The sequence below is a fragment of the Sinocyclocheilus anshuiensis genome, unplaced genomic scaffold, assembly GCF_001515605.1.
Source record: "Sinocyclocheilus anshuiensis isolate Anshui unplaced genomic scaffold, SAMN03320099.WGS_v1.1 scaffold862, whole genome shotgun sequence".
Taxonomy (NCBI): domain Eukaryota; kingdom Metazoa; phylum Chordata; class Actinopteri; order Cypriniformes; family Cyprinidae; genus Sinocyclocheilus; species Sinocyclocheilus anshuiensis.
The window spans coordinates 595,438-620,268 of record NW_015539882.1 but is presented as its reverse complement, the minus strand read 5'-3'; the positions used below and the strand labels follow the sequence as shown (position 1 = coordinate 620,268).

The following is a 24,831-nucleotide window of genomic DNA, read 5'->3' as shown; positions in this document are numbered from 1 at the left end:
GGCCTAGCATTTAAATGTAGCATGTATTTTCATATTCATACTTTAACATGATGAACCTCTCAAGATGATAATAACAGTAGCAAATGAGAATTGTTATAAGAGAGAATGTCCTATTGCTCCGTTATATTTGATTATCTAAATTTTGCAATATTTTAACTAATATTTGACAATTTTAAGAGGAAGAATTGATGAAATAAGAAAGAACTGCAAATAGTAGAAGAAACTTCACTCTATGTTTGATTACCTGCAAATTATTGGGTTTTACATTCTACAAATGCCTGTATACAAAGAAACATGTAATTTACATGTTCAACAAATAATTTTATGCTCTTTATGCTGTCTTACAATAATCTTGTCAATGTCAGTATTTTGCTTGTGCAGCTTTCAACTTTTTCAAACAAAAAGTTTGAAATATTTTCTTAAATATAGAACAATTAAAAAAATATCTTACCATCATTTAACTGTGCAAAAAAAAGTTCAAATGTTTAAGAACTGTTAACATTTGGGGGCCATTTGCATATTGGTAAAAGAAACTATAAGGGTTTTTGAAATGTAGAAATGTGCATTTGCTTTATAATCATACAAATGAAAATACATACAAAAGGGTTTGAGCTGTGTCTTACCTGTGTTAGGATGTGATGATGTGAACCCGCTGAGGAGAGGCCTTGAAGTTCAGCTCTACAGCTGACCGACTGGAAGAAGAAGGTTAGCCAAGCCCCTCGTGTACAGTCTCAACACACCCTGTACAACGACTGGGCCACTGTTAAGAACCTGGCCACAATTTAAACCCAACCTTGATAATTAAAAACAAAAAGGTGCATCCCATAGGGCCAAGTACATGCTGCTTCCAGCCCTATGATTGGCCTTCTTTGGCCCAGCGAGTCAACCAATCAGATGTTGCATTTATAGACACAGAAACAGGAGAGAAAAGAACATCAACTGTTTTGTGTTTAGAAGGTGAAGAAAAAATGCTGAAGGACAAAAATCAGGACATGAAAATTCCCATTTTTGCAGTTGTTTTAGTTGCAAATACGTAAAATAATATCACCTGTAATGATTCAGTGTAGGCTATCTTCTGGATTTCTATATCTAAACTACTTGCCTTCAAAATAGTGAATGCAATAAAATATACATCTCAGGTGTATTTAATAAGTTTAGTTTAGTATTGTAGCTTTCAGTTATTAAATGTTTTTTGCTTTTTGAGCAAAACATTTTTTTTTATCTGGTTTTCGGATTTGTTTTTAAAGGAATTGTTCAACCAAAATTCACAGGCCATCCAAAATGTAGATGAGTTTGTTTCTTCTACAGATTTAAAGATTTAAAATGATTTAGTATTACATCACTTGCTCACCAGTGAATCCTCTGCAGTGAATGGGTGCCGCCAGAATGAGAGTCCAAAGAGCTGATAAAAGCATCACAATAATCCACAAGTAATGTCAGTAATGCACAAGCTGCATGGTTGTAATAAACAAATCTATCAAGACGTTTTAACTTCAAACCATTGCTTCCAGCTAAAATCCTCTATCCATAATATTGCTTTCTCCAGTGAAAAATCATTTTGTCTGAATCAGGAGAGAAATATGCACAGATCAAGCACTGTTTACAGACAAAAACAGCCCTAAACAAATATGTCGGTGGATTTTGATGTGAGGGGGTAATAGAGGATGGACTTTTTCACTGGAGGGAGTGTTATTATGGATAATAGACTTTCAAATTGAAGTGTTTTAATGATGAGTTTGTTTCTTGAAAATGTGCAGCTTATCGTTTCACAATACATCAATTGATAGACTGGAGTCATGTCGATTGCTTTTGGATTGCGATGTTTTTATCAGCTGTTTGAACTCTCATTCTGACGGCACCCATTCACTTCAGAGGATCCATTGGTGAGCAAATGATGAAACGCCAAAATACTCTTAATCTGTTCCAAAATGAGGAACAAACTCATATAAATCTTGATGGCCTGAGAGTGAGTACGTTCAGCAAATTAAAAATTTTTTTGGGAGAACTGTTTCTTTAAGTTGAGTATGCTTGCAGGTTACCTTTAAGTCCATATAATAACACAACTTCAGGGTTGCCATCAACAGCTGGAAATGTACTACACGTGTCTTTACATCGGGGGAGGACGTGCCCATAAAAGTTTTGTCCGGACCCTGTAAATTCAAGTGACGGTGCTTGTTATCTTCAACTAACAGAACAATGGAGATTAATCAAATTTAGTGGATATTGTGTCAGAGTAAATGCACTGAACCCTCAACTGCAGCAAACAGGGCAAAACCCTTATGGGGAATTATTTCATACGCACATCTGCCAAGCACCAGCACAATACATCATCCAACAATTAACTGCGCAGAATGGCATTACAAGTGATCATTCACAATTAAAACCCTGTTTGTGATGCAGCAATACAGATTAGGAATTAATGTATGCCTTTTTTAATTATCTGACGTGAATGATAACAGATTATGATGTCTGTTCAGATATATCTTGGAGAAAAAATATTATGTCAATGTCAGAGTGTAAAACATCTGTGCTTTATGTTAAAAGTGGATTGCACATGTAATTATGCACACTTACAGGTGTTCAGGAATGTGCAAAAACCTACAATCAGGGCTAGAAACAGATTTCAGCCTAGGGAAAAACGTTTATAATAATTCCAACTTTTGACTCGGAATGTCTGGGGTTTATAAAATGTGGAAACATCTGGAAAAAGGAAGACTTTGTATTGCACAAAAGTTTATTATTCAACTGAGAGTTAACAATGCAACATCACTCTTAAAGTGAAGAAAGAAAAACACTTAAAATGTACAACATTTTATACAATGGAGAAATCCTATCTGTCCTCTTCATCACTGAATATCATCGTCATCAAACAGGTCTTCAAAATCTGTGCAGAAAAAAAGAAGCATAAAAAAATCAATAGCACAAAACAAAAAAGTTTTTTTTTATACCTATACATACAGTACTTTTGATATAGCAAAATAAACCAGAATATGTAGAAGCTTTTTTAAATAATAATTTGAACAAATACCTAATCTAAAACATGCTGTTCTCAGTAAAATGAGGGTATGAGCTCTTATCGGGGTCTCTGGGTTCTTTTCCATTTCCAAAAGGGCCCCCTGATAAAAACGCCCCTGAATGACACGTGTTCAGCTACTTCAAGCGCTGCAGATGGATACAGAGCCTCTAACGAGGGAAGACCTGCTGCGCTGGAGCCAATGAAGCCCAATAAAGTGCTTTATATGGGCTCAGCTTCATACCTCCTTTACTCTTTACTGCCCGTTTTTAGGTCATCCTGTGCCAAGCTCAAACTACCTTTACTATTGCGGAAAAGTGTAAAGAAAATTGTAAAGAGTCTGCATGCTAAAGCACTTTGCAGTATTCTGTTGCCAAGCAAACAAATAAAAACAGCAACTTGAAAAAATGTTTTTAAAAATAATTTTGCATAGAAATATATATACACACACACTGACAGTCAAAAGTTTGGAATCAATTATATTTTTAATGTTTTAAGTGTCTTCTGCTCACCAAGGCTGCATTTATTCGATCAAAAACACTGTAAAATAATAACTGTTTTTATTTTAATACATTTTAAAATGTAATTTAATCCAATGATGCTAAGCAGAATTGTTTCAGCATCATTACTTCAGTCTTCAGTGTCACATGATCCTCTGGAAATCATTCTAATCTGCTGATTTGCTGCTCAAAACGTTTCTTTTTGTTGAAAACAGTTGTGCTACTTCCTATTTTTGTGGAAATCAATACTTTTAAGCAAGAATGCATTCAATTGGTCAAAACTGACAATAAAGACATTTATAATGTACAGAATATTTTCATTTTATTTTTCTTTGAGCTTTCTATTCATCAAAGAATCTTAAAAATGTATGAGAGTGTCCACAAAAATATGAAGCAGATTTTAACTGCTGAACTGGATGATTCTACTGTTTTCAACATTGATAATAATAATATCTTTTATTTATTTATTTTATTTTTCATTTAGCAGACGCTTTTATCCAAAGCGACTTACAAATGAGTTCAATGGAAGCAATCAAAATCAACAAAAGAGCAATGATATGCAAGTGCTATAACAAGTCTCAGTTAGCTTAACACAGTACACGTAGCAAGGTTGTTTTTAAATAATATAATAAATAAAAAGAAAACAGATAGTATTGAAAAAGAATAGAGCAATTATCCAAAGCGACTTACAAATGAGTTCAATGGAAGCAATCAAAATCAACAAAAGAGCAATGATATGCAAGTGCTATAACAAGTCTCAGTTAGCTTAACGCAGTACACGTAGCAAGGTTGTTTTTAAATAATATAATAAATAAAAAGAAAACAGATAGTATAGAAAAAGAATAGAGCAAGCTAGTGTTAGATGTCTTTTTTGCTTTTGTTAATTGTATAATAATTTTGTTAATTGTATGTTTCTTGAGCAGCAAATCAGCAAAAAGAAAATTCAGCTTTGCCATCACAGAAATAAATTACATTTTAAAATACATTAAAATAATAATAATGAGCATTATAGATTTATTTAAAAAAAACATTAAAAATCTTAATTATTCCAGTTATTACATAATTTCCACATAGAATTTAAAAATATACATTTCCAGGCCTAGAAAAGTAAATAAATCTTGGGGGGAAATCAATTAAATTTGCATGTTTTGCTCTTTGAAGTATTTATCTGTATATACAAATTAAAATATTTCCTAAGAATTTTCATTATAAAAATTTAATAAGAAAATCCAGTAATGACAAACCATTGGAAAGGTCAAGGAAAGTAACTGATCGATGTACTGTACAGCATCAGATAACTTTGTGAGTCTCACCGTTGAAAAAGTCTGAATGTACGGCCTTCTCATTGGCGGCCAGATCCATCAGCAGTCCAGTGCTGCCCCCTGCCTTTCAACACACAGAACTACAGCATCACTACAGCACCATTATATTAGCTCAACAGCCCTGTCAGACATTTACCCTTTCACTTATTTTAAGCGAACAAAGGCATACTGTTTTAGAACAAATATTACGCCATAAATATTTACTTAACCTTTACTGAATAAACACTATTGGGATAATATGTGCATTTGAGGAAAATGCGCTTTTGTTAACTTACTGTATAGAAGGGAGATTAATAGCTACCGTTACAGTGGAAAGTTAAGTTACGCTGTTTATACAAATTTACTTTAAATTATACATAAATCTGTTCGTTTGCATATATAGGATATTTTTAAGTGTATTTAAACTTATATATAGACGTTTTCAAATGGCTAATCAGACCATCGTACAGAAACATGTGTAAACACCGACCTCATCCAGGTCCACATACGGACCAGCTCCCTCGGGAAACATTTCATCAACTGCTGGCTTCATAACTTCAGCGCGAGTACTTAACAGTCAGCGGTAAACAAATGTTAAAATTATGTATTTTTCAGCTCACTGTCACATTCACCAAAACAAACGCTTCCCTCTGTTTCCGGTGCTGTTTCGATTGTTCTTCTTCTTCTCCTTCTTTTGGAGTTTTATGGCGGTTGGCAAACAAACGATAGGTGCATTCCCGCCACCTACTGGGCTGGAGTGTGGACCATTGATGGAATAGGAAGAACTAAATAAATAAAAAATAATAAAAAATAAAAAATGAAACCCTTCTAAATCCTGATAAACATATCTACTTTTTTAAAAGAATGTCATTAAAGCATTATATGTTTTATAACGATTCAAGCCATTATTCAACAAAGTTTTAAGTGTAATATTTTCTATCCCTATTTTTTATTTATTCTTCCAACAGAAATGCTCTTTCATTATCTTAAGCAGAACAATGTAATAGTGCATGCTGTACTGTTTCTGGTAATCCACACAGACTACAGTTCCCAGACTCATGCTTATTCATTTTATATAGAGAAGAATTTAAAGCAGTATGGCCAATGCGAAGTCTGGTAATAATGATATCTTCTCTTCTACTACCAAAATTAACTCTTTCAACCCCAACTTGATTTTGAATATGATAAAGAGGTCTTCCTCTCTTCTCCTTACTCCAAACTTCTTGCCATCTCATTTTTTATTGCTGTTCTAATTTTAGCCTTAATTTCTTCTTTGCTTAGTGGTATAATAATTTCTATATGTGATAATTTCAGTGCCTGTTTTGCTAAATGATCCGCAACCTCATTTCCATCCACTCCCACGTGTGCTGGAACCCACAGGAAACATATCTTAATTCCTATCTTATTCACTCTATACATACATAAAAGAATTTCATACAAAATGTCTTGTCTTGAAGATCTTCCACTGATAAGACTTGATAATGACTGGATCCAGAACACCTGAGAAGAGATGATGCCAACCCCTCAGAGGACCTCAGATGATGCCAACCCTGAAACAACATACAGAACTACCACATTTTGCTATAAGTTTGATTGCATCATATAATAATTGCTGTGAAAAGCGCTGTACAAATAAACTTGAATTGAATTGAAAACTTGAATGCAGAGAATGAATCTGAACATATCACCGCATTGGCCGAGTATCCTCCATCCACCTGACAGCTAATAATATTGCTACCATCTCTGTAGTGTAAACTCCTACTTGATCAGAAACTCTTTTACCAGTCTTGATTTGATAAATTGGGAGTGGGACAAATACAGCTGCTGATGCTCATCCTGTCTCGTGATCTTTGGACCCATCAGTGAAAATTGAGACTGCGGAGTTGTAATTCTGTTCTAGATACAGTTTAACCATGACATCTTTTGCTATTACTCTATTTTTGTCATTAATAATTTCTTGCACATTAAAGTCTACTAATGGTAAAGGGAATAACCAATGTGAAATGGCTGACACTCCTATACTGCAGGGCTCATTTCTACATTTATTATTCCACATGACCGGGTTTCTTCTTCTGCTATCCTTCCAAAACTTCTAAACTTGTCTGACTCATGATCCCAACATTTTCCCAATACTTTTTTAATTGGATTAGTTTCATCATGTCCCTTTACAGAAATCCAATAAGTGAATGAATTGTTCTTTTGAGTCGAATCTTTTTAAATGAACCTGTTTTCCCCATAGACTGTATAAAAACAGGTTTTCCCACCCGATTTGAATGATGCGCATTCTGAATTTATTTAGGCCAAATAGCAGAAATATAAATGAAACGTACTCCCAACACGTGTTCATCCGAAACGTACATGAATGCAAAATGTATTTCTGAAGGGCTTAATATATTTTAATAAATGTAAAAATGTATTATTAATACATTTAAAATGAGCTGAATCACGGCTGCAACTACACATGAAAACAACTCTAATTAATTACCTCAACAGAATAATAATAATTTAATAATAGCAATAATAAAATGGTATTAAACATGGGTTTATTTGGATGTTTAAAGCATGAATACCACGCCGGTCTCCAGGACCACGTGATGTCGTAAGCCGCTATGAACCGGTTCTGTACTATGAACTGTTCGAAGGAATCGATTCGCGGAATCGTATTAGGCTTCACAACCGTTCACAACCATAAACATCATAAATACCTAGACGCCTCATTGGCCGCTTTGAGCCGTTGCTGCAGTCCACAGATTTACGATAAGCTGTGAAATCCTTATAATCAAGTGATGATAAACTTGCTCTTTGTAAATAAGTAACGTTAGTGAAATTAAAGAGAGATGCTTTAGCTCCATCCCTAATCCTGACAGTCTGGCATTGTCTTGTCAAAGTGCTCACTGTACATATTGTGCTCATAACACCATTTACTTTATGCTATGATCTACAATATAAAAGTTAAAACTTAATAATTAATTTAAACTTTCGAGCGGCCAATGAGGCGTCTAGGTATTTATTATGTCTATGTTCACAACCACTAGTGGTGTTACGTCGAAATGTAACCGGATGGAAACCGGGTCCCACTGGCTCGGTTGGAGAACTGGTCCTCCGGTTTACTGCAGTGATGGCATTTAAATAATTTCTGTGCATCAGTATGACACTTTATTGTTTTATTTATTATATTTCCTATGCAACTGCAATAGTCGTATAATACATCACAATCATGCACTCTGAAGCTGTTAATCACACTACAATGAAACATTAACTGTAATTCCTATATGCTTTTTTATTAGTAGTGATACATTTAAGGATACGGCACAACACTCTTTATTATAGGGCTATAAATGGTGTTTAGTTATATTTAGCAAACTATCATTAGTTTCTAATAACACAAACTAAACTATCAGTGATGAACTAATAACATCCACTTAGTGTTGAAGTTGCTCTGCCACTTCATAACCCAGCGTGTCTCCTAGATGCTGATGGGCGAAGAACGTTCTAGCCATTTCATTGATCTGGTCGTATGCCCCAATGTTGCGGAAGTATTCCACATAGTTCCAGAAATCTGAGGTGGAATAAGACCAGTAGGGCACAGCAGGGGGCTGTTCATAGGGCACTACATTTGAGAGAGAAAAATAGAGCTTGTGTATTCCTGCTGAGTTTCTGCATTCCAGAATTCCTGATGTGTACCTGGAGAAGTTATGTCTAAATGTGTCTCTTTGTTTCCTCAGGCAAACATAACAATACAGTTAACATAGTGAATATACGTATAAAACCAGCACCAAGAGTTCAATTATTTGTTCAAATAAAAGTCTAATTTTGCATTTAGGATTTTGAAATACTACTATTAATATATACTGGCTAAAGGTGTGTAAACAAAATGGTAAATAGTCTGTTTACCCCCTTCAGGAATGAATCTGGCACCTGTGGAAGGAGAGAGTAGAGGAAAAGTGAATGAAATCTGAAATCCTCCCTCACAAAGAGCTGATTCATTCATGAGAACTGAGGATCTCCCAAGGGGTTCAAGAAATGTGTGAGTTTCCTCCACAAATATTATTCCTAACTATGTGCACACTTGTCCTGATGAACACGGCTCAAGTCTTTAATGTTTATGATATTAACATGTGGTATTTCACTGTTTTTCTTTCATAAAATGTTCCAGTTTGTTTATCTGACAAACATTAACCTCCTTCGTCCTATGATACAGAAATATTTACCATAAAATACAGTGATTTTCATATTCTGAAAATCTTGAAATATCCAAAGTGCCGTAGTAGTAATATGTAGTAATAGTAGTAATATGAGTAATATACACTGCTTACCGCTGAGATTATTAGCAAGAAAACATAGCAAGAAAACCCCCAAAACAATACTCCACTTCATCATTTCCTGGAAATAAAAAAAAGATACTTTTACAAATTCAAATTTAAGGTAAATGTAAGCAAGCTTGAAAAAGCAAGTAAACTGTTTGCTATATTGCATGCATCCCACATAACGTACTTTTCATAATTAGGTCACATAACAAGTTATGTATATTATTAATTGTTTTGGAAATTAACATTACCTCCTTTGCAGCAGTGATTATACAAGTGATCCGTTCGTTTCTGAGATCTAAAAAGACGTCGTGTGTCACAGGTTCTGCACAGACTGAACCCCAGGTTCAGGAATATTTTGTCCCCTCCCAAACTAGATCTACATCATTGAAACCCACCTCAGGGCTGTATATGATATTTCAAATCAAGTTGGTTTATGCATAATTCCATACAACCATGAAAACAAAAAAGAAAAAAAAAAACATTACTTACATTTCAAGAACATAATTCCATTTTTCCGAATAATTCCAAATCTGAACACATTTTTATTGACATAAAACATTCAGAAAGGCATAGAAAACACAAACTTGAAGACCAATGCATATCTCAAATTGTGCAGAACAGATAGGACTCCAGTATATTTATAAAATAAACACCTGTTTAATAAAATAATGTCTCAGGAATGACATGACACAGAACTCCATAAGCAAAATCTTCATAAGCAAAGGATAATGCATTTTATTTATTCTTTTTTAAGAGGTACAACATACTTATACACATTAGGCTATATTATGTGCTGGCTGGGTTCAGACAGTTTTATGCAAGAGTAATTTTATAATGATAACTTAAACCATTTTCACCCATAATATAGGCATTTAAAAAATATATATTTCAGTCCTCAATGTTTAAAGAGCACTATCGCATCCTTGCTGATCTGTGGGAAACATTTTGCTCACGTCGATGTTGTTACGTGAGAAGTTATAATTCCAAATCTGAACACATTTTTATTGACATAAAACATTCAGAAAGGCATAGAAAACACAAACTTGAAGACCAATGCATATCTCAAATCGTGCAGAACAGATAGGACTCCAGTATATTTATAAAATAAACACCTGTTTAATCAAATAATGTCTCAGGAATGACATGACACAGAACTCCATAAGCAAAATCTTCATAAGCAAAGGATAATGCATTTTATTTATTCTTTTTTAAGAGGTACAACATACTTATACACATTAGGCTATATTATGTGCTGGCTGGGTTCAGACAGTTTTATGCAAGAGTAATTTTATAATGATAACTTAAACCATTTTCACCCATAATATAGGCATTTAAAAAATATATATTTCAGTCCTCAATGTTTAAAGAGCACTATCGCATCCTTGCTGATCTGTGGGAAACATTTTGCTCACGTCGATGTTGTTACGTGAGAAGTTCTCTTTGGCATGGTAGATGGCCTCTGCGGGCAGAATGCGTGAGCGTGACAGGATCCAGGCATAGTCCACATGGAAGAGCCGGAGAACATCAGTGCATGAATAAACAAGCGCAGTGCTGTTGTAGTCAGTAGACAGGACCCAGTATGGGGCGTAGGGAGAGACTGCATATATAAAAAAAGCAGCAGACAGTGAATTAACAAAATAAAAAAGACAAAAAAGATTTGAATGTTCTAGAAATGTGTTGTTTGAACATAAACAGAGGTTGAGCGCATTCATGAACTTACAGTAGGAGAAACTGACTCCAAGCTTGGCTGGCTCCCTCGGGTCCTGAGTGATTGCTGTGCCCTCTGCTTTACTACTTTTTCCTTTGCTGTTTTATATAAACACACAGTTTAGTTATGGATAAATGATGGCGACAAAACACAAGTTCTATTTTAGTCAAAAGATTTGATTACTCACTATGTCTGAACATTGGCAACTTGGACAGTGTTGTCAGGTCTTAGCGCGTAGTTTGCCTCAATGCACTTGCCTTTCTCAAAGGATGCTGGGAGCTTTTCGATCTCATACCACTTTCCAAGGTACTTGGAGTGAACGGTAAAGCTCATATAAGTTCACTGTACACTATTAAAGGCATACTTAGAATCCTGTCATTATTTTTTCACCCCCATTCCATTCCAAACCAAACAAAATAACAGCATTTGGATTTAGAAAGACATGAGGGCCAGTAAATAATGACAATTTTGGGGGCTGATCATCTTTGAAATTCTATATATTTACATAGTCCTACCTTGTTTAATTCAAAGTTTGGCTGGACCATTGGTGTTGGGCAGGGGCCCCAATGAATGTCTGAGCAGAGGCCAAGGGAAGCAGTAGAGGTACAAGCAAAACAATCACGGCCTTCATCCTGTCAAGAGCTGCTGTCTCAGTCAGCAGTGAGAGAAAGTCGAGTCATGAGCTCAAGATGCATTATGTCACAAAGTTACATATTTGTAAATTGCATTGTCTAATTAGAATTAGAGACTGTTCACACGGTACAAATCTGGCTTTGCATTTCATTGTGTGGAAACAGCAAACTTTAAAAAGTAAAAAAGTATTATTTTCCATTCCACTGTGCTACATCTGTTAAATATATTTTTTTCCTAGGGGTCTTATTTTATTTTATTTTTTTAAAGCATGTCAAGTTCTTTTAAAAATTGTCTGGAAACTTTTTTAAAGCACTTTTTTTCAATGAACCGTGCTATGTTATCATGTCTCTCTCTGTGTGAATGGACCCGGCATTCACTTAAAGTGTAATGTAGAATGGTGGGTTTTTGAAATGTCTTTTGTTTTGAATGTCAGGATTTTTTGTTGATCAGAAGCTGACAGACCTGTTGGACCTGTTTGCATATGATCACCACAAATCACTGGCGTACACGCACACGTTAGATATGTTATGAAACTGTGATGTTATGAAATTTTTTAAATATTACTTATTGATGAAATTATCTTTTTTGATAAATGTAATGTTTTTTTAATGCTAAAACATGATACATTTACATGAACAATATAAGAACAATTATAGTCTATATGAACTTATTTACTGTAATACATTTGTTAAATAATTAAACGGCATATAATCTAGTTTGCTGGAAAAAAATAATTACTGTTGTAGTAGAAGTTATCGAAGCTGAGAAGTATAAGCATTTTTTTTTCAGTCTTTAAGGCATTTTTTAGACCAAAATTTTACATCTAACATTACAGTTACACAATACAAGTATACACAGAAAATGATAATTTATAGAATTATGATTAAATATAATAGCACAAAACAGACTTAATAACAATGCAAAGTAAATCGATACCTGTTCCAGATTAACTTGTTGTTAAGCGCAGAGCTGAATGTGTTGCATGTGTTCTGGTCCAGTACCTGTGTGCTGACAACAGAGGAGGAGATTGTGTTGTAACAAGAAGCAGCCGATTATGTAAATAGATATCATGGGAGCAGTACTGCAGTGACAAGGTGTGTGCTGCTAAGTAGATTGTGAGTCTATTGTCCTCCATTTGCCCAGACCTTTTGTATTAAACAGTTACAAATTGGTCTAGTCAAATGGCTCAGGTGGCTACAATGAGTTATTTAATAAGATTATTTTCAGCAGATTTTATTCATAAAACTGGCAATCTGACTTTCCCATCCCATGGGCTGTGGGCAGACACTAAATTATGCCATTCTTGAGACCAGCAAACAACTGACAGTGACATAACCATTTAAAGTGATTTAGGTAACCATGGTAGTCAGTTGTTTATCATTAAACAAATATAATTTACTAATATTGTTATGTAAGTTTGATTCTTAAGTAAAATTAAGTACATACCTTAGTAGTTAACCACCCATTTTGGTTAACTGCCACATTGTTGATGTTAATAGGCCTACCACTCCTGGTTAATCCTTAATGTTCCTTGTAGTTTCAGGCCAGGATTCAAGCTAAATTTACTAAAGATCTTTTCACACAACCCTTAACCCTGGGTTAATGTCTTTTTTAACATGGGACTGAGGGTGAAAAGTCCAATAGAAGATGTTTAGAATTGTTTGGTGACTATAATCTGTAGAAAAGACCCAGCAGGAATAAAGATTATTCCTCATCGACCATCCAATAATTTAATAAATAACTTAATATCTGAAATTAAATATTGTGATTGATGAGAACTCTTCACATGGATAAAGGAATTGTGGATGGATGTCATTGTCTGTTAAATCTGGGATCAATAAATGGATCAAAAAGGGGAAAAGGTTCACATGAAAATGTTAATTTTTTAAAAAGTATGACATTTGCCTTTCAATTGTAATTGAATAAAAGTACCTACAAGTCGTTTCAAAAGTACACATTCCCAAAATAACAGTTACGTTTAGCAATGAAGTAAGCTACAGTTACTCCTGTACTGTACACTCTGGTCCTTGAATGCACCAGTTTCTGGACATTTGTGTGCATTCATGTACATAGTGTGTGTGTTTGGCTCCACCTAATGGTCACAGCTGTCATTTTGGTTCAAACACCGGAAAGAATTCAGACTGGAGGATATGACGTCACCGACCAAATCCCCTTGAAGACCTCGAAAATGGCCGTCAAAGCAAAGAGATTTTAATCTACTGTCGAAATAACGTGAGACCTGCATTTTTATTAAAAATTCGAATCTAACTTTATATTTATTAATCACATAATTTAAATAATTATTGCACGATTCTGTGTCGTGTTTGTAATATGTAGAGCGAACATGTGAATTGCGGCTCGCGCTCTACCGGATCGAGCATTTTCGAAATAAGAGCCCTTTGTTTTGCATGTCAAAATTATAAACACTACTATCTGCATCCATTCAGAAAACAGTGCATTTAGCTATTTTTTGGGCATATTTACGACTAGAATTATTGGGTGCATTATAATATTTTGAGTGGCCTTTAACGGTGATAGTTTGTTAGCAAGCTCGTTATTGCAGCCAACTTTTGAGTAATGGGCGGGAACTTTTATTTTCCTTAACTGATGTTGTCCAGTCTGAACTGTCGCTAATGTTATAGTGAGTTATTGGTTAATTTATATGTGCACAGGTTCTTTATTCTTACATGCATGTCTGTTTCATTTAAACAGGTTTTGGGGTGTGGTTTAAACCATTAACGTACAAATTTACGTGCGGTAAGTGAATTATTGTTTATTACTTACAAAACGATTGCATGTAAAATAGGGTCATTATAGGTCTAATTCACTCAAAATGGCAATTATAATCATTAATTCATGTTGCTCACCATTATGTTCCAAACCTTTATTATTAGAACTTACCACTTTGATTATATGGAAAGAGGATGCCATACAAATAAATAATGACAGAATTTCTGAAGAATCTCTCTTAAGATGTTCAATAGTGGCTGGTGTTATAAGATGTTCTTGACATTCCAGGTTGCTCCTCTTCCACGTCATGCCACATATCACTCACAGTGAGTTTCTTCTGGAGCAGCTGAAGAGGCAACGTGAGAGAAGCTTTCTGTGTGACTGCACAGTAGTAATAGGACAGTCTCAATATAATGCACACCATAATGTTCTGGCAGCCTTTAGTGAGTATTTCTCTACGCAGTCTATTGATGCCGGAAAGGAGAATGCCACCATAACTTTGGACCCAGAGTTGGTGAGCGGGGCTTTGTTTGAAAAACTACTAACTTACATTTACACCGGTGACTTGAGTATGGACAGGTGAGTTCATGGGAATATAATTCTATACATTTATTGTTATCTGTATGTAGTGTTATCTATGTTTATATGTACTGTTCCTATAAAGCCTGAAAATATGTGAAGCCTGAAAGTATTTTTAAAAGATATATTTTAAGTATTTAAATCATTTTCAGCCCTGAAAATGTAATGTAAATTATTTAAAAAAATTTATCATTTTAAAAGTTTTGGATTTTTTTCCTTAATGATATTTATTCATTTTAATTTTAAATTCATTTTTAAACGTATTAAATATAAGTATATATAGTTGGGTCAAAGACATTAAGATGTCCGCATCAAAAAATTTGTAGAAAACTGACTTTATGTCCATAGAAAGCACATTAAATGTAAGTTAAGTGTCTACTTTTAAGGTTTTGGAGAATAAATAGTCAAAATTTGGTTGAAATAATGTTACATTGTCATTCAGTGTAACACAATATTTATGTAAAAATTCAAACAACATGCTTATTCTGATGTGTACATATTAAAATATATAAAAGAATAAGGGAGCATATTAAATTTGATTGTGTTTTAAATGAGTAAAAAATTCTTACTGACAAATGGGCAAAACCTAGGATAGTGGCAAATTTAAAAAATGTAAAATTACAACTAATTAGCATTTGGGGTGAAAGTAATTAGTCTTTTAATATGTCATAAATTGATTTTTGTTGTAAATATGCCTGACTCGATTGTTACACTGAATGACATTTTAGTGGGTCTCTTCTGTAAATCAGGGAAAAATGTATGATATTTATGTTTTTGCTCAGAAAAACAAAAACTTTTTGGGAAAAACAACAACTATTTAAAGCAGTATTACACTTATAGTTTTTATGCTTAAACCCGTTTTCGTCTTTGACCCAGTTACATATTTTATATATATATATATATATATATATATTGTAGATAAATAGATAATTATTTAGCTGATTAAATATTTCGTTGCGGAGTAAAACTAAAAGTTCATATTCACTACTGAATAAAATGTCCATGATTTTTAAAATGTGTTAACTTGACTGTATAGCACATGTAAATGTATACTGGAAATTGATGCAATGGAGAGATCCAGGCCTTTCAGTAAAATTGTAATTTATTTCAAATAAATCATAGATGATACAAATTACAGATTATAATAATAATGAAAAATTAAAAATTAAAGAAAATTATTAAGAATGAATACAAAAATTCAAACTGAGTATATTCTGCTAAAATTCTAAGAGTAATCTAAAATCAAAGTATAATAATCTTCAGAAGTCAAAAGACAAAGGCTTTTGGAGCATGTAATGTGAGCAGAGGAAAAGGAGAAGCTGTCTGAAAAGCCAATTGGAATAATATAAATAGTAGAGACTTACATCCTCTTAGAACATCTCAAGATGTTTGTCTGATCGATAGACGTCAAAGGAATTTACCCATTGTGTCTCATACATCTGGGCACATGTTTTTCTCCACCTAAATTACTTGACGTCAAAGCGTGGTCACGTTGACATGACCTGTGAAAGACAGTAGGTAGAAGTCAGATTAAAATAGAGACATGGGTTGTGGTTTTACATCCTTCTAGCAGAAACAGCAGAGCTTTGCAATCTTCAAATACCAGCACTTGGAAAAGAACACTTAGTACCATGAAAAAAAGAATACAAAATTTAACCAAACATCCTTGCATATACTTTTTTTTTTTTTTTTTTTGCAGAGAATAAGTTTCCATCATAACAAGATGTCAAGATATGTCAAGTCTAAAAGAAAATACTACATCAATGGAATATGGAGTTTAAATGGAATTGACCATAATAAAAGGGAATAATTTAATTATACTTGAGTATATAGTTAATATGAGACCGTAATATGAATATAATGTGGAGTAATAATAAAAGAATCATAATAAATATAACATATAAATTAATATGAAAAATATAACAACATTGGAAATGTGCATACTCCAGAAATCATGGAAGTCATTGAAAAATTAGTTTTATAAAGTTATGGATATTTTTTCCAGTAGTGAATATGAATTTTTAGTTTTACTCTACCACAATCTATTTAATCTTTACTGTGCTATGCACTATTTAACCTGCTAAATATTATTTTGGCTAAAACGTTACCTTTATTGATTAAAACTAATATATATTTATATAGTGCATACAGTTCATATAGTTATAACTGTAAATGATAAATTCCTGTGCTTTGTTGTCCACAGAGAAGACATTGAAAGCGTTCAGAAAGCTGCATCTTATCTTGGGATGCCCGAGGTTGTGGCTCGTTGTACACTAACTCAAGATGATATCAAATTTGGTGGCTCGCCCACAAGACAAGCGGAGTACGAAGATCCACGTTCCCCCTTGAGCCCAGACGACTACGAACCTTTAGAGCCAATCGCAGAGGTGGAAGAACGGGAGCGGTTGATGGAAAAGAAAGAAGATGGGTTACAGGATGATCCCACCTCTATGGATGAAGCCCAGTCGTCCAGCGAACAGACACCGCAGAGAAGCGGCAACAAGAGAGGGAGGAAACCAAAAACTAGGCTCTATGAGGATGATGTTGAGAGTGAGACCATAACTGCTCACAGAGGCAGAGGAAGAGGTCGGGGGAGACCGAGAGGTCGCCCACGGGTGAGGCCGTTGACTTCTGATTCAACTGAACAATCTCCAGCGCAGCAAACCATGAGCCCAAATAGCAGCTCAGTAGGGAGAGGAACCGGAAGACCAAGAGGTCGTCCACGGGTTAGACCGCTGTCCACTGACAGAGATGATTCTGGAAACACTGAAGATGAGACTGTAGCAACCAAGGATCAAGAAGAGGAGAGCTCTGCTCACAAAAAGGGACGTCCACGAAATAGACCCCTATCATCTGGTGCAGAAGGAGACAATGGAGATGAAGAACAAGGAGAGACCCAAGAAACAGAAGTTGTTGAAGAAGATTCTGTGAATGCTGGTGAGGAAGATGACGGAGTTCCTTTAAAACGAGGGAGAGGAAGACCACGGACTAAGCCGTTAACCACTGAGAACCAAACTACAAACATGGAAGACGGCTCAGAACCTGCAAAGACTGGCCGTAAAAGAGGAAGACCTCGATCCAAACCTCTTTCTTCTGAGGCACCTGAATCTTCAAATCCAACAGAGAACAGTGGAGAAGAAGCTACCGGAGAAACAAACCAAGACACTGAGAAACACACTGAAGAAGGCTCATCTCAAGCTACAGAGGATTCAGAGTCAAATTCTGCCAAGAAGGTCCGCACCAGCAACAGAAAGAGAAGCTTGAGTAGAAAGCTAAAAGAAAGCCAAGCGAGTAACGATGAAGAAGACGATGTAGAGGATGAAGAATCTGGCAATGACAATGAGGACTGGGCCGGAGAAGAGGAAGTGAAGCCCTTGCAGGACAAACACAGGCCTATTTGTAACGTCTGCGGGAACCTCTTCTCAGAGATGAGCAGTCTGCGCAGACACATGCGCATACACAAGGGCCTCAAACCCTATCAGTGCCAGCTCTGTACCCGCTCCTTCAGACAGGGCAACCAGCTGAAGACCCACATGCGTATACACACAGGTATGACTCTCGCATGTAAAAGGTACACTGCATTAATAGACTCATTCACTTGAATTAATTTGTCTTTCAAACAATAGTTTTGATGACAAAAAATGTGGAATTATAGTATGAAATGTCCATCATGTTTGTTAATCACACACTACTGTTCAAAAGTTGTTGTTTTTTATTTATTTATGTTTCTGTCTCTTATGCTCACAAAGGCTGAATTGATTAGATCAAAAATGCAGAAAAAATGCAATATTTTGAAATATTATTACAATATAAAATAACTTTTCTATTTTAATATATTGTAAAATGTCATTTATTCCTGTGATGGCAAAGCTACATTTTCAGCATCATTACTCCAGTCTTCAGTATCACATGATCCTTAAGAAATAAATCTATTATGCTGATTTGCTGCTCGAGAAACATTATTATTATTATTATTATTGTTATATTATGATGATAGACAATTTTTTTTCAATGTCTTTTTTTTTTTTTTTACAATTCTTTGTTAAATAGAATTTAAAAGAGCAGCGTTTATTTGAAATAGAAATCATTTTGTAATATTACATGTAGTTCCTGTCACTTTTCATCTATTTAATGCATTCGTGCTGAAACAATTATTAATTTCTTTAAAAGAAAAAAATTTTTGAACACCAAACTTTTGAACTGTAGTGTACATTGCCTAATTTTGCTCATAGAATAACTTTATGTAGAGTGATTTGTGTATTATTTTGTTTTCAGGAGAGAAGCCCTTCAATTGTACAACTTGTGAGGCACGTTTTGCTCAGAAATGTCAGCTGGTCTATCATTGCCGCATGCATCACGGAGAAGAAAAGCCGCATAAATGTGATTTCTGTGGAGCAGCTTTCGCCACTTCTAGTAATCTGAAAATTCACATAAGGTATGCGTAGTGCAATTCATGCGCAATATTCAAATTAAATCTCATAAAATTTGAAAAAATGACAAATGTATGTGGTTGTGCTCCCAGAAGGGTCTTGATTCAAATCCGGTCTGCTTCCCAAAAACTTTTTTTATTTCTCAGTATTTTTAATATTAGATTTAATATTATTATTAATTATTATTTTTAGAGATAGACTGTACATTGTAGTAACAGATATCTTTTAGAGTTCACACTTTGTTCTTTAATATTGAATTAAATGTTATTATTTTTAGTAATGCTATAAATGATGATGACAATTATTGGAAAATATTTATAATCGATGTTTTGTTTTAGTCTAATGATTTATTGTTTTAATGTGGATTATGTTTATTCTTATTACCATTATTAATATGTAAAGAGACTACTAATATGTAAAGACTGGCTGTCCATATCTATTAAACATAAAAATCATGTTTTTGTATTGGTCAGTATACTGTATTTGTTGTTATCCAATTAAAAGATCTATAAAATACCAATAATAAATTAGGAGAATAAACATTTCCATTAACTTCCATTAAGGAAGCACAGCGGTGAGAAGCCGTATGAGTGTGGAGAATGTGGGAAGCGCTTCACACAGGCCAGCACTCTGATGTACCACAAGCGCCGACACACGGGGGAGAAACCCTACATCTGCGACACCTGCGGCATGGCATTCGCTGTGTCCAGCTCTCTCATCGCTCACACCAGGAAACACACCGGTGGATTTGTGATGCATTCATTAAAGCTTTCAACCTTTTCTGTAGAGATTTGCTAACATACCTATGGCACAGGGAGTGTGTGTTTAATAAATGTCTTTTTTTTTTGCCTTCCATTTTAGGTGTGACCCCATATATATGCTTGGATTGCGGAAAACCTTGCTTAACTGCTGGTGAACTTCGAAAACATATGGATGTCCACAATGGTAAATTTAGTTAATAAATGAAAGCTTTCCATTTTTCAAAATGGAAACCTTGCCAGAATATGTGCAAATACATATTTATCTATGTCCTTTCGCCTGTAGGATCGAGAAAAGTGAGGTGTAACCTGTGTGGGAACATGTTTTCAGACATATATAGCTTGAAGAAGCACAGCATTTTGAAGCATAACGGTGTGTTATTTTAATGTTTTTGTTTGTTTATTATTAAACTATTAGTTTGAAAAAAATATGATTTTTTAAATATTTTTGAAGGAAATCTTATGTTCACCAAGGCTGCATTTATTTAATAAAAAATGCAGTATAAACAGTAATATAATGAAATATTATTCCAATTTAAAAGAACTGTTAACGTATATTAATATTTTTTAAACTGTAATTTGTTCCTCTGCTGCCAAAGCTGAATTTTCAGCATCATTACTCCAGTCTTTGGTGTCAAATGATCCTTCAGAAATCATTTTAATATCCTCATTTGCTGCTCAGAAAAATGATGATAACAGTGCTGCTTAATATTTTTGTGGAAACCTTGATACACCATCATTCAAAAGTTTGGAATAAGTAAGAAATACTTTTATTCAGCAAGGATTCCATTAAATTGATCAAAAGTTATATTAAAGAGTTATAATGTTGCAAAACATTTCTGTTTCAAAGAAATGCTGTTCTTTTGAACTTCTCTGTTCATCAAAGAAGCTTTAAAAAAAATGTATCACGGTTTACACAACAAATATTAAGCAGCACAAAGGTTTTACCAGTTGTATATTTACAACTTAGTTGACCTATATCCATTCATCTAAATATCTATTTTAAAACATACTTTTCAGCTCTTCCAGGCCAAGAGCAGGCTCCTTTGAAAACCGACCCGACACAGTGTCCTCTTAACATCCCCATTGACCACCAGGGCCTGATTGCTCGCGTGCGCTCCGCCCTTGTCGATTCCCAAGACCATGAAATTCAGATGGAGCCCCCGTTGCCAATTTTGCCCCCGGAAACCTCACTTATTATCCAGCAGTCAGCAGAGCCTCAGATGATCATACAGCATGCAGACGGCACAGAGCCCTCCATGATCTTCCAGCACGCAGACTCATCCGAAGCACCCGTTCTCTTCCAACACGGAGAATCAGGCGAGCAAGTGAGCTATGTAGTGGAACAGTACGAAATCCCCGGAAACGCTGAGATGGAGCACACGCAGATTGTCATCGTTCAGACCATTGATTAAAATACCAGCTTTTACTTCCATTTTAAATGTATTTTCTCCATTAAGTGAAGACTGAGGTTAGGATCAGTCATGCCAGTGCGGAAGTGTTTTGTCACAAACATCCCTTCAGATAACTTGTTTTCTCAGCGTTTGAATGATGAACTCTTAGCAGATATCAGTTATACAAAGCTATTGTGTGAATATGTGGGGCTTCTCCTCTCTTGCTTCTTTCTTAATTAAATGTAATGTCACATTCAGAGCAGAATCTGGATCATTAAAGGCATAAAGTATTTTCTGAAATGAAGGGAAGGCCAAACTTACGTTTAGCTTTAATATAAAAGCTGTGCTTAAAAATGCATTTTGGTTCGTTTAAAAATACTTTTCTATTTAATTGAAAGGACAGTGTGGCTATACATTACAACTGACTTGGTCATTCTGATATTTTGAACTATGCGTTTGTCTTTTAGAAGTTTGACATGTAAATACCTATAATGTTATATGACCCAGTCTCTGAACAATTTCCTATGTGATGTGAAATCATTTGGATCCTCTAACAAACTGGGAAACTTTTATAATAAATCATCTCACGTCTGAATATTTGTTGTGGTTGATATATATTTTTGAGTAATGCATTCACAGAAAGAATCTGGTGAAGAACACGGGCATATTTTCCTCAGTTCTCCTCAATATTACTTCTTGTAGTTTTTATATTCGGGTAAGTCTTCAACTAGGGGAAGTTTTCTGTCCCCTGGGATGATTTTAAAGAAAAAATTTACAAAACTTATAAAAACATTAATTCTAGTTTCAAAGGAAAGGTTCTAACTTTTTATTGTATTTTTATTTACACTGACTTAATTTTAAGAGTGTTAAATATACAATAAGTTCTCTATTTTGGGTTTGTTTACATCATAATTGTCAAGACATCTTTGTTAGATTTTTATTTCAGCATTACCAAATAGTATTTGCATTTGAATTCATAAACATTTCATTTCTTGTTATTAATATAAATAAATCTAATTTACAGATGGCTAGCTTTTATTATTATAGGTCCAATAATACTTTCAAGGCCTTTCCTCCAAAATGTGAATATTGTATTTTCCCCCTACATTCATATGTTGCGTACTTGTGTCATGCATTCATAAAGAAAACAATCTGTGAAAGATTCAATAGGTATGTTTCACTTATTCTCGACGACTTTCGAAAGTTTGTTGTGTTTCTTTAACCACGTTTCTATATATATATATTTTTTTTTTTTTTTTTTTTTTTTTTTATATACATACATACCTCATAACAAGAAAAGAAGCGCAGACGACCTGAAGATGTCGCCATTGCGCAGATGCGTTCTATCGAAGACCGTTCTATGTTGCGTGGCTCTGTTACCATAGCAACATAAAGCATGAACCATGGAGGACCTTCAGAATCGATATTTATCTGTATATGTTGAAGTTCAGCAGCCTCCAAATACATGTGTTTTGGAAGTCTTGGAAGACAACATTAGTAGGTTGGTTTGGAAAGTATATAAAACAGTATAAAGTATGAGCAGTCGTTTCGACTTTACTGTGAATTAACGTTGTTGTTGTTTTTAATTCAGTGATGGCTCACTCAAACTAACCGGTAACGTTAATGATCAACTAAAGCATGGAGACAGATTGACAGATGACGATATGCTGGTCTTGTCAAAAACACTCGTGGGAAATTCGGCTATAAAGGGTAAATATTAACTCGTCCTACCCAGAACACTTTTAGGTCATGCAAATCATAAACTATTGTACATATTTACAAGTTTATTGTAACCTATACCTGAATCAAGTACTTTTAAACTATGATTTTATAGTGAACTGAAAGTAAAAATTAATTGCAGGTTTAGATCTTAGATACAACAATATCACAGATAAAGGAGCTGTTTATGTCGCACACCTCATTCAGGTACTGTATGTCATCAGAGTGTTTCACATTATGTTTATATTTTTAAGCATACAACTAACACTTTCTGGCATGTCAGACTTTAAAGGAATATTGTAATTTTAACAGGAGAATGAGTCCCTTCAGTCTCTTGATCTGATGTGTAATAACATTGAGGCATATGGTGCAGAAATGATAGCAAAAAGTATGCACGTAAGTGTGGCTAATTCACATTTAGAATTAATGTTAAAATTCATCTGTACATTAATTATAGGTGTTAAATTAATGCCAATATTTATCACAATTTTAGCATGCACTTTCTGTGAATTTCACAGAAAAATAAAAGTCTGAAGATGCTCAGAATGACAGGAAATAAGATCGGAAACAAAGGTGCCATGCAACTGGCTGCCATGTTGCAGATCAACTCTACTTTAGAAGAAATAGACATCTCAGACTGTGATTTGGTGAGATTGTTGAACATAAATATAAGCACAAAATAAATCTAATTTACATTTGAATTAAGTACTGTTTTTTTTTTTTTACTAGGCTACACAAAGTGTAGTAGCGTTTGCCATCGTCCTTAAGAACAACAGAAAAATCTGTGCTATTAATGCTGGCCGACCTCTTCTTTTCAGTCTTCAGGTATGTTTTCAGGAAAACTGCTTTGAAATACATACTTTATTATTAATTTTTTTTGGTACAAGTCTTGTTTTAATGGTTAAAAGTAATCTTAACTTAAATGATAGGAGGAAACAACAGTCCATATGGCACAGATGCTGGTGGTGAATAAGACACTGAGGGAGCTGCACTTGGGAAAACATGACATGACTGATACTGGTGTGGAGAGGCTGCGTGAAGCACTGAAGTTAAACGTCTCCCTACGCTACTTGGATCTTCACTGGTATACACACACTTACATAATTGTTTAATTCATGATCCTAAAGGGATGGTTCACATAAAAAAAGACAATTCTGTTATTGTTTACTCACCCTCATTTCTTTTGAAAACTGTATGACTTCCTTTTGCTTTCCACAGAATAAAGTAAAAGGAGTTTTTATAGAAGAATATCGTAACTGTTTTTTTTTTTTCATACAATGTAAGTGAAATGCGACCATGGCTTTCCACTATCATTGTATGGCACAGGGCAACTCAGACATGGCAGTTCTTTTGTGCTCCACAGAAAAAAGATAGTCAAGTCACCTTCATTTATATAGCGCTTTATACGATACAGATTGTTTCAAAGCAGCTTCAGAGTAATAAAGAGGAAATGAACAGAACCAATGATGCAAATTTCATCAAATATGAGACCAATTCAAATTCTACAAAGACAATAGTAACATTATTCAGCTTAAAGGGATAGTTCACCCAAAAATGAAAATTCTGTCATTAATTACTCACCCTCATGTCGTTTCAAACCCGTAAGACCTTCGTTCGTCTTCAGAACACAAATTAAGATATTTTTGACGGAATCTGAGAGCTCTCTGACCTTCCATAGACAGCAATAAAACTGACATGTTCCCAAGTCCAGAGATGTAGCAAGGAGATCGGTAAAATAATCCATGTGACATCAGGG

General features: G+C 34.5%; 5 protein-coding genes across 6 annotated transcripts in view; 2 read left to right on the top strand and 3 right to left on the bottom strand.

The window, feature by feature from the left end:
• Positions 1 to 2,720: 2,720 nt before the first annotated feature.
• LOC107685467 (myeloma-overexpressed gene 2 protein homolog) lies at positions 2,721 to 5,591 on the bottom strand. Its single transcript, XM_016482058.1, has 3 exons — positions 5,305 to 5,591; positions 4,827 to 4,899; positions 2,721 to 2,884 (listed from the first exon to the last, which is right to left on the bottom strand). Exons 1-3 carry the CDS (start codon positions 5,365 to 5,367, stop codon positions 2,847 to 2,849), a joined length of 174 nt encoding a protein of 57 aa, XP_016337544.1. The 5' UTR covers positions 5,368 to 5,591; the 3' UTR covers positions 2,721 to 2,846.
• A 2,508-nt stretch (positions 5,592 to 8,099) lies between these two features.
• On the bottom strand, positions 8,100 to 9,446 carry LOC107685466 (otospiralin-like). The gene is made up of 4 exons (XM_016482057.1): positions 9,373 to 9,446; positions 9,131 to 9,197; positions 8,709 to 8,732; positions 8,100 to 8,424 (listed from the first exon to the last, which is right to left on the bottom strand). The coding sequence occupies exons 2-4, from the start codon at positions 9,192 to 9,194 to the stop codon at positions 8,237 to 8,239; spliced, it is 276 nt and encodes a 91-aa protein (XP_016337543.1). The 5' UTR covers positions 9,195 to 9,197; positions 9,373 to 9,446; the 3' UTR covers positions 8,100 to 8,236.
• An 832-nt stretch (positions 9,447 to 10,278) lies between these two features.
• Positions 10,279 to 12,965, bottom strand: LOC107685465 (apolipoprotein D-like). Its single transcript, XM_016482056.1, is given in 7 exon segments — positions 10,279 to 10,721; positions 10,845 to 10,930; positions 11,020 to 11,141; positions 11,348 to 11,400; positions 11,403 to 11,477; positions 12,402 to 12,473; positions 12,912 to 12,965. Coding segments are annotated over 5 exon segments (558 nt in total). The 5' UTR covers positions 11,464 to 11,477; positions 12,402 to 12,473; positions 12,912 to 12,965; the 3' UTR covers positions 10,279 to 10,485.
• A 630-nt stretch (positions 12,966 to 13,595) lies between these two features.
• LOC107685447 (myoneurin-like) lies at positions 13,596 to 21,945 on the top strand. Of its 2 annotated transcripts, XM_016482027.1 has the most exons (9): positions 13,596 to 13,697; positions 14,178 to 14,222; positions 14,484 to 14,774; positions 16,978 to 18,323; positions 19,050 to 19,209; positions 19,768 to 19,946; positions 20,066 to 20,149; positions 20,249 to 20,335; positions 20,983 to 21,945. In XM_016482027.1, the coding sequence occupies exons 3-9, from the start codon at positions 14,503 to 14,505 to the stop codon at positions 21,375 to 21,377; spliced, it is 2,523 nt and encodes an 840-aa protein (XP_016337513.1). In that variant the 5' UTR covers positions 13,596 to 13,697; positions 14,178 to 14,222; positions 14,484 to 14,502; the 3' UTR covers positions 21,378 to 21,945. The 2 variants fall into 2 exon arrangements, with proteins under 2 accessions (XP_016337513.1, XP_016337514.1); XM_016482028.1 differs by lacking the exons at positions 13,596 to 13,697; positions 14,178 to 14,222 and having other exon boundaries at positions 14,483 to 14,554; positions 14,659 to 14,774.
• An 814-nt stretch (positions 21,946 to 22,759) lies between these two features.
• The window catches only part of LOC107685463 (leucine-rich repeat-containing protein 34-like), a 4,968-nt gene continuing 2,896 nt past the window's right edge, over positions 22,760 to 24,831 (top strand). The window contains exons 1-7 of the mRNA XM_016482055.1: positions 22,760 to 22,857; positions 22,948 to 23,066; positions 23,218 to 23,282; positions 23,388 to 23,471; positions 23,594 to 23,722; positions 23,805 to 23,900; positions 24,005 to 24,159. Coding sequence (XP_016337541.1) covers positions 22,760 to 22,857; positions 22,948 to 23,066; positions 23,218 to 23,282; positions 23,388 to 23,471; positions 23,594 to 23,722; positions 23,805 to 23,900; positions 24,005 to 24,159 — 746 coding nt within the window. The remainder of the gene's footprint in view (positions 22,858 to 22,947; positions 23,067 to 23,217; positions 23,283 to 23,387; positions 23,472 to 23,593; positions 23,723 to 23,804; positions 23,901 to 24,004; positions 24,160 to 24,831) is intronic.